The sequence below is a fragment of the Sinocyclocheilus rhinocerous genome, unplaced genomic scaffold (genome assembly GCF_001515625.1).
Source record: "Sinocyclocheilus rhinocerous isolate Xijiao unplaced genomic scaffold, SAMN03320098_v1.1 scaffold4541, whole genome shotgun sequence".
Classification (NCBI taxonomy): domain Eukaryota; kingdom Metazoa; phylum Chordata; class Actinopteri; order Cypriniformes; family Cyprinidae; genus Sinocyclocheilus; species Sinocyclocheilus rhinocerous.
This window is the reverse complement of record NW_015628405.1, coordinates 16,110-25,514: the sequence shown is the minus strand read 5'-3', so window position 1 is coordinate 25,514 and position 9,405 is coordinate 16,110. Positions and strand designations below refer to the sequence as shown.

At 40.2% G+C, this 9,405-nt stretch overlaps 1 protein-coding gene across 1 annotated transcript in view; it reads right to left on the bottom strand.

Moving 5' to 3' along the window:
• The window catches only part of cdh10a (cadherin 10, type 2a (T2-cadherin)), a 17,279-nt gene that overhangs the window by 3,672 nt on the left and 4,202 nt on the right, over positions 1-9,405 (bottom strand). Inside the window, exons 2-6 of the mRNA XM_016549433.1 lie at positions 4,607-4,901; positions 2,489-2,608; positions 1,578-1,745; positions 893-1,080; positions 202-455 (exon numbers count right to left, since the gene is read on the bottom strand). Coding sequence (XP_016404919.1) covers positions 202-455; positions 893-1,080; positions 1,578-1,745; positions 2,489-2,608; positions 4,607-4,901 — 1,025 coding nt within the window. The remainder of the gene's footprint in view (positions 1-201; positions 456-892; positions 1,081-1,577; positions 1,746-2,488; positions 2,609-4,606; positions 4,902-9,405) is intronic.

The following is a 9,405-nucleotide window of genomic DNA, read 5'->3' as shown; positions in this document are numbered from 1 at the left end:
TTGGGAACTGCATTTAACAGAATTTTTTTTTTTGGGGGGGGCGTGTTTGTGCCGTTTTCTGATTTGCATAATTTATTTAGAGATTCTGATGCAGTGCAGACAGCGTATGGAAATAAGCTACCGTATGCTATCATGGGTGCAAATCATTTTAGTGAATTCCCTGCAGTAACTGTTGAATAATTAAATATTTCAAATGCTCACTGGATTGGGTAATGTGTGGCATCAGGGTCCCAGGCTGTAATAGTTCCAATTGCTATTCCTTTTGGTGTGTCCTCATTGACCTCAAAGACATACTGAGGCCTGCTGAAGACAGGAGGCTCATCTACATCTTTGGCCGTGACCTTGACGATGGCTGTGTCTAAGAATGAGCCCAGAAGAGTGAAGTTGGGGTCCTGGTGTGTATTAGTGACCTCCACTTTCACTGTGTAAACACGCTTACTTTCATAGTCCAGTTTCTGTATGAAGATCAAGAAGAGTGATTGTTAATATTTCAGTATCATTATAAATCATAACATATAAATACTAATACAGGGTTTTACCTTTTTGACAACGATAACACCCTCTTGGGTTATCTCATCTGTTATTATATCAAGATATTCTTTGCCATCTCCATCTACAATTCTGTATTTCATTTCAGCATTTTCTCCCTCGTCACCATCATTGGCTTTGATTCGGCCCACAGTTGATCCGATTTCTGCTGACTCATAAGTGCTTAGGTGGTAAGAACCTTGAAAATGAAAGAGGTTACGTTAATTTCAACCATATACAATGATTATATGCCCTTTCTGGTCTTAATTCTACCCTAAAGTCAAATGAAGATCAAGAAGAGTGATTGTTAATATTTCAGTATCATTATAAATCATAACATATAAATACTAATACAGGGTTTTACCTTTTTGACAACGATAACACCCTCTTGGGTTATCTCATCTGTTATTATATCAAGATATTCTTTGCCATCTCCATCTACAATTCTGTATTTCATTTCAGCATTTTCTCCCTCGTCACCATCATTGGCTTTGATTCGGCCCACAGTTGATCCGATTTCTGCTGACTCATAAGTGCTTAGGTGGTAAGAACCTTGAAAATGAAAGAGGTTATGTTCATTTCAACCATATACAACGATTATATGCCCTTTCTGGTCTTAATTCTACCCTAAAGTCAAAATATACCCTATTTAATTAATTAATTCTTAATGCACAATACTAGTTGTATTTTCATTGATGTGTGTTATTCTTGACAAAAAAATGGTCCTCATTATATTTTAATCAAAATCTAATAACTTGCTCTTCCTCTGAAAAGCCTTTTTTCTGATGTCACTTTGGCCATGCTAGAATTGTGTTTAACTAAAATTAGTTAACTAGTTAAAACTAGTTTAACTATTTAAGCAGTATTTTAGTGAACTCATTTGTCATTTTTACAGTTCGTTGTCCCACCCAGTATATCTCACTTGGAAATGCATCAGAAATACATCTCACAGATCAAGAAGTACAATATGTCAGAAATACAATTTAAACAATAGATGGCTTGCAATTCACGTTGACTTTAAAAGCATTTTTAATTTAGTGATATCTTACTGTAAGCAAAACGTGGCGGGCTGTCATTAACATCTGTAAGGGTGACGTTGACCATGGTGGTTCCAGACAGACCACCCATCTGTCCTGCCATGTCTTTGGCTTGTATAACCACCTGATACTCCTTCCGCACTTCTCGGTCCATATTTGAAAGGGCTATTCTGACAATTCCTGCACAGAAAAAAAACATTGTATAACCAATAAGCATAAAAACATAATATTGTAATATCAACAACAATGTAAATGTAACATCTCTCTCTCTCACTCTTTCTATCTCTAGTCTATACACACATGATGTATATTGTGTAATAAATATTAGTAATAAAATAAATAGTCCATATCGTACCTATTCATTCATATAGATAATTTTTCAATTATTATGAAATATTCCTACTTACAAAGCACAATTACATATTCATTCATTTATCCACTAATTGTTTTAAATTTAATGCAAGACAGCAGTTTTGCAGTTCTGGGTAAACAGAAACTTGAACTTCCATTTTTCTTAATATTTTATCTAATAATATATTTATTTGTTTATAACACTACTTTTTTTAAAGGGTCAGTGTTTTCCTTTCCTTGAGTTTATACCTTCATCTTAATATTTTGCATCCATAACCTTTATATTGGAACATTTATCAAACTTAACTTCCATTCTTCCCAGAAAAAGTAATAAAACAAGCCCAGCATAGTAATTTGTTCCATTTCAAAGTTTTATTCTATTGCGTGTAAAACAAATATTCTAGTTGTAGCTAAATGTGTTAACCAGGCGCAGCAGTGCGTGATCTTTATGCTTCAGACATTCCACATAAAAAGTCACATGCCTGCCTCGCTTTGTCAAATGGCCTCAGGCATCTATCGTAGTAGCATGTCAGCAGAGAATATGTTTTCAACAAGATGTTTGGAGGACTCACCTGTCTCTGGCTCCACAGAGAAGTAGGGCTGCCCTTGCAGGATGCTGTACACTAGTTTGGCACTGTTCCCGTATGTGGCATCATCTGCATCAGTGGCACTGACTTCTATTACAAAAGTACCTATAAAAAAGAGAGACAAAAGAGTTTTGAGGAATGGAGAGGAGAGCAAATGGAGATGTTTGATTAAGTCTCCTTCTTCTCTTTTATGGAGACAGCCAAAAAACATCAACAATGTAATAAAATGTCCTCAGATTTGCCAAAATTCCAAAGTCTGCCTTTCTGAAATCATTAGCTTCTCATCAAATTCTTCCAAATACATTACATTTATTGACATACTGTATTCCAATATTTATTTCTCCTTATAGGCATTTTAGGATAAGCATCTGAGGCAAACGTCAATATTTAATTCAAGCTTAATTGAGAACATACCTGAGTCTGGAGAACTATGAAAGACCAACCTCTGAGCAATAAAATATTCCTATGGGTAGCAGTGGAGAAGATACAGTCACTTTAATATTAAGATTAAACCGATTAGCATCTATATAATACTTTTTCGGGGAAGGATTGTGTTTGGAAATACATTTATATAATATAAAATTTCTCAAATGTGAAGAACCAAGCTCTCAATAAATGTATTATCAAGGGGTACAGTTATGAAAAGGAAACAAATAGTTGGGTCCTTGTTTGGTTTCAGAACTGAATTATTAGCATTCATTATGGTTCAAAGGCTACGGTGCCGCTAACCTTGATTTACCACCATTCCTTAAATTGGAAAACACAGATAGAATTGGTTTTGTCCTAGGGTTGTGTGTCAGAGGGTAATGAGTGCTTCATAATATGATGACACTTTCCCCCTGATTGAGGGCAATCATTTCATAAATAAGATGTACAGTGCCTTATATTAGATTCCAGCTGAACATGAGAACCCATATCAGAGAAGGAAGAGCATCATTAGATTTGCTTTGGGGAGATGATACCAAACAGACTGCTTCACTGCTTGAGGACTGACTTGATTGGAAATGGGATAACCAGAGGTTATTATGATATTACTGAGAAGCAGCATGAATCTACTGAATATTCATGCACTGTGAATATGTATGGTGCAGTGTCACTGCTAGCACAGAGCCACTGATTGTGTGAGACAGTGGTGATAGATGATGTGCGAATGGGAATTAGATGTAAATAGAAAATGTGATAAGATGAGCAAATAGAATCTCTTCCATCAGGCACTACATCAGGACTCAAGAGAGGCAGTGCCTAGCAGGCATTGGTTTTAATGTTTACATATATTTGCATCTGACTACCTGAAAAGTGTTTCCTAGATTCCTAGAAAACTGCTATGTTTAGGTTTTTTTTTTCTGATTATTAATAGAACCATGGTATCAGTCTTATTTGCTATGCATATTGTTATTTACTTATGTGGCAACAAACACCAAATAATAAATAGAAAATGCCAGAACTCATTTTATAATTTGTCCTAGTTTGTTATGGTCTCTAGACCTCTTGACTGCATCAAATTATCATGGGGTTTTTAAAATAACTCATGTGGAATTATAACATTCATTTATTATTTTTATTTTCTATTCATTTTTTTTTTTCAATTTCAGGGCACACACAAAAATAAAAAAACAAACAAATAAATAAATAAATCATGCAGAAAATGTTGCGTAACTATAGGTCAACATGTTAAAGTCTTCAATCAAAGCCAAAACAAAACATTAAAAACACAAAACAAAAAAATGTTTGTCAAAGTCTAACTCACTTTTGTTTAAATCCTAACCTAGTAATGTTGAGTAACATGATAGGTCAACATGATAAAGACTTAAATCAAAGCCAAAACAAAACAACCCTAATAAAACAAAAGAAAACAAAACGTTGTGAAAGTGTAGCTCACTGTTGTCTAAATGCTCGACTCCATAACACTACATGCTCCAAAGACTTGTCAAATGAAGAAGAAGGGAGAAAAAAAAACTCTAAAAACCAACAGCACTGAGGCATCCTTGACCTTAAAAACACTGCAGCGACAGGAATATCACACCCTGGTGCAGTATTCCAGCATGACAGTAAATGCACTTCAAATAACAACACCGAGAGAAAAAGTAATTTTCATTCACTCACCGATGTCTGACATTTCAGGTACACTGGCAGTGTAGACAACCTTGGTAAATTTAGGCTCATTGTCATTGATGTCATGTATCTTGACAATGAATTCAGTGGCTGGCTCCAGAGGGAGGTTTGTGATCTTGTTGAAAGCCTGGGCCTGCAGTGTGTAAGAGGCCTTTTCCTCTCTGTCCAGTCTCTGTGTAGCATGTAAATCCCCAGACTTCTCATCGATACGAAAAATTGTGCCTGCTCCTTCCCCAGAGAGAACGTATCTGGCAGTTCCATTCCCTCTGTCTTTGTCTGAGCGAAGCTGCATGGACAGAAAACAGACTGTGACTTAATCCAAGTTTTTTGTCGCAATTAATAGATTTGATATTTGGCACATCATTTGTGGATATTTTCAAATCAAACCCTTTAATCAAACACTGTAACAAAAAGTCCTTCCTTCAGCAAAATGTTAATATGATATGCTGTCATGTTTTATTAACCAGTGGACTTCAGCTAGACTTGTTTTCAATCATGGTTAGCAGCTTAGAAGAATCATATTTTGGAGGGAAAGCTCTCTAGGGACAATAGAAACACATAAAAGCCACAGTCTTAAGAGTACAAGTCTACAGAACATATTCCATTAAATACTAATGAAGCTTTTAGTCAGTTTTTACCACTGCATTTTCATTGCATTTCTAAAAATACAAAATGTTCCTAGGCATTTTAGAACATGATGATTTCCATGACTTTTCATTTTAATAGTGGTGATACTAATCAGAATTGTTTATTGCCATACTTACTGACTGATGTTAGTAAGTCTTTCAACACTTTTCTTTTTGCCATTTTCATAATAAAATTCTGTTTTTAGCATGTTTGTCTTCTTGAAATGGCGTAATAATAATAACAACAACACTTTATTTGAGAAAAAAATAGTGCAAACTAGAATTTCCCTGCTTTTAATATTTATTTATTTTTTTTAATTATTTTATGTATTATAAAGGAAGGTTTTAAAGTCTGGGTATAAGAACAAGTCTAAAATAGAACATTTTCCATTGCAACACTTTAAATATTAGGTAAAACTCGTTAAAAAATACATTAAAAAAGTAATTTTCTTTTCCTTTAAAATCTTAGTAGGGGACAGAAAAGTTCCGCTAATTGAAGAATCACCCTGATTCATCCCACTAGTTGGGTCATTCAGTTTCCTTTAACTGAGTTTATTTGCCCTTAAGTTGTCCAACTGTCACCGTCTGATGCTTTATTAAATTTCAACCCGTGGGATGAGACTATATGGGTTCTAACAGGCTTCAGTGAATCACAAAAGCAGGTGTTTCATGCGTTTATGTGTGCAGATGCAGGTCCAGCATCTGGTCAGAGTCATGGCCATTTAATGCATTTATCCTGGGCTCTAAAGGCTGTTTTTAGAAAGAACCAGTGGTCTGATTCCACCAGCTGACCCTTCAAACATACTCAGCAGGATCTCATAACAAACACTTTATGTTATCCACTCTGACTGATGGAGTGGGCAAATGAAAGATGTAGGAAAACATCACAAAGCAGAATGTTACAAAAGCAGCAATTTATCTGGCCTAACATAAAAGCTGTGTTCTGACTTACACTGTCCCTAAACAGTGTACACCGTGTCAGATATAGGGAGACACACAAAATGTGCAGGGCTGGGGGTACTTCATGGAGAGGTTTGAGAACCACTGCAATAGATCAATTCAGAGTAGACGTCACAGTTACGTCACTTGCAGCTGCGTGCGCATAGTGGTTGCAGAAATACACTGGGAACAAGTGGAGGTAAATGGGTAAAATCCATGGAATAAAAGAAAAAAATATTTTTGTGCCTTTTGATGTCAAGATCGGAATGCAAATAATTTTTATAGAAAATCGAAGTCATCGAAGACGCCATTTGAAGCTAAACGCAGACGTTTAAATGGACATACTATGGATGAAAACTGTTATGATTACTCTACTTTTAAAGTATAAATTCGATTTAAACAATAGGTCTACATAATCACATATGCTGTTCATAGGGGACGTATTGTATTAGCCCTACAGTTACAGCATGAAATGTTATTTAAACCTTACTATTAACATTTTTACATAACATTTATTTATTTTATCTCACAATTCTGACTTTTTTTTCTCGCAAATGCAAGTTTATATATCCTAATTTGGACTTTATAACTCGACTTAACTCAAAAATAGTGAGTTCCCTTTCGATACTACACTCGTACTCCGCCTTGCTAGACGCATATTGGAAAAAGCCTTTTTTCTCCTGACCTGAAGCCTTTTTTCATTCACGCAGTGAAACTGCACGGCCATTTCCCCTGCAGCCATCCGGCGATACTGAAAGAGCTTATTTCTAGCAGGTAAGCCCTAAAAAAGCAAATTCTAGCGACGTTGCAAATGTTGCGCTGCGAGTGTGGCTCGAGCAGGGAATCTTGCACAATGCAGAAGGGCAGTGAGTGTGTCACCTGTCTGGGCAGCCCCCACGCAGAGACTGCTCACTCACTGAGACGGAATGCTCTCGTTGAAAGCATGAGTCTTGCCCTGCTCCACTCGCGGACCGCCTTCACTGAAGGCAGCCTCGCTCTCTCGTTTCTAGGCAGCGGAGCTGCGACGAAGCCCGCCAGAATGGGCGGGGCATCTGGCTATACGCGGCCTTTGGCCACAGGATTCTCAGATTTCTTCTCCTTCAGCGACGACTCTACGCTCATCGCTGATCCAGAAAGCCTGCTCGCTGTTGACACGCCTCGCAGCTGGATTGAGACCTCCCTGCTCGGCTGACCCGCTCTGTTCGCGCCTCAGCATCGCAGCAGTTCCGGTCCTGTTCCCCTGCAGCCATCCGGCGATACTGAAAGAGCTTATTTCTAGCAGGTAAGCCCTAAAAAAGCAAATTCTAGCGATGTTGTTGCAAATGTCGCGCTGCAAGTGTGTCTCGTGCAGGGAATCTTACACGATGCAGAAGGGCAGTGAGTGCGTCACCTGTCTGGGCAGCCCCCACGCAGAGACTGCTCGCTCACTGAGACGGAATGCTCTCGGAGTGTGGCTCGTGCAGGGAATCTTGCACGATGCAGAAGGGCAGTGAGTGCGTCACCTGTCTGGGCAGCCCCCACGCAGAGACTGCTCACTCACTGAGACGGAATGCTCTCGTTGAAAGCATGAGTCTCGCCCTTCTCCACTCATGGACCGCCTTCACTGAAGGCAGCCCCGCTCTCCCATTTCTCCTCTCAACAAGCCTCGGAGAGGGAAACAGCGGAGTCAGGGTATAAGCAACCGGGTTGACCGATCTCATGCCGGCACTTCACTGCAGTTTTTGCGTGCGCGCTGACAGCGTCCGGTATTTTCTGAGAGATTTACCTCAGACGAAGTTAGGTGTCAATACATAAAACCATTTTGAATAACATAACATTACAGAGCCCTCGTGCTTGCTCTTCCCACTGCGCTTCAATCCATGTCTTACACGTGAGGATCAGCACCCCTCGTTACATCGAGTGGCTCTATCCTCGTAGGCGGACCGGAGCAGAACGCTGTCACTGGCAGTTTCGCATTTGTGTGTGTGTCATTAAGGCTGTGCTCACAGAGACGGGCTGCTTTTACCACGGAAGCAGTCTGCCCCTGTTCGTTCGCGGAAGGCGGCCCTGCCTCCCCGCTCTCATGTTTCTCTCCTCCCAGTTACCTTGGAGGAAGCAACGGCGAGCTCGCGGGTTGAGCGATCAGGCAGAGCAATTTCGTACTGACACACATCAGGCGTGCTTAATCTGCCAGTTTGTGTTACACGTGAGAATCAGTGCTCCTCGTTTCACGAGCAGCTTAATCCTCCTAGGCAGATCAAAGCAAAATACACGCTGAGGCTGAGCTGCTGAGACAGACCGCTCTTACAACGAGAGTTCATGTCTCGCTCTGCTTTGCTCGCTGCTCGCCTTCTTCAATGAAGACAGCCCCGCCCCTCCCCTTCCCTCATCCGCTATGAGCGGATTTGAGAGAATGCGCGCAGCATTTTTGATCTGCCAGAGTGTTTACACATAAAGATCATCAAAACTCCTCTTCTAACGAGTGGTTTGATCTTTTTAGGTGGATTAAAAGAGAATGTTGTCACTAATGATTATTATCTCTGACAGCTTCAAATTTAACGCATCTGGGCCACGCCCACATTGAGGTGCGTGCTTACTGAGACAGAATGCTCACTCAGAGCATGAGTCGCGCTCTTCTCCACTCGCGGACCGCCTTTCACTTAAGGCAGCCCTGCTCTCCCGTTTCTCCTCTCTCAGCAAACCACGGAGAGAGAAACAGCGAAGCCTGGGAACTAAGCAACCGGGTCTGAGCGATCTCACGCCAACACAGAGCCTGCGTACTCGCTCTCCCCGCTGCGCTTCGATCCATGTCTCACACGTAAGGATCAGCGTCCCTCTTTACATCAAGCGGCTCTATCCTCCTAAGGAGATCGGAGCAGATTAAGTCTAGCGAAGCATTTTTTGAAAGCATTTTCAGGGAAAGCAAATTTCCTCTTCTGAGTGTGGGGTCCCCATACGGCGACCAGCCTCTCAATTTAATCCAACCCCTTGTCACACGGGCTGAGGCCTGTCAGGCCATCCCTGTAGTGCCAATCTGGGTGTTGGAGATAATAAATTGAGGTTATTCACTGCAATTCGCTCGAATACCCCATGATTCAGCTGCGTGGTTCTCACCTCAGCTTAGAGCAAAGACGCACACGTCCTGCGCTTAGAGGTGATGGATTTGTTGGCGATAGGAGCCATAGAAACTGTTCCCCCAGCTCAGACGAGTCAGGCTTCCACAGCCCCTACTTCGTCGTCCCCAAA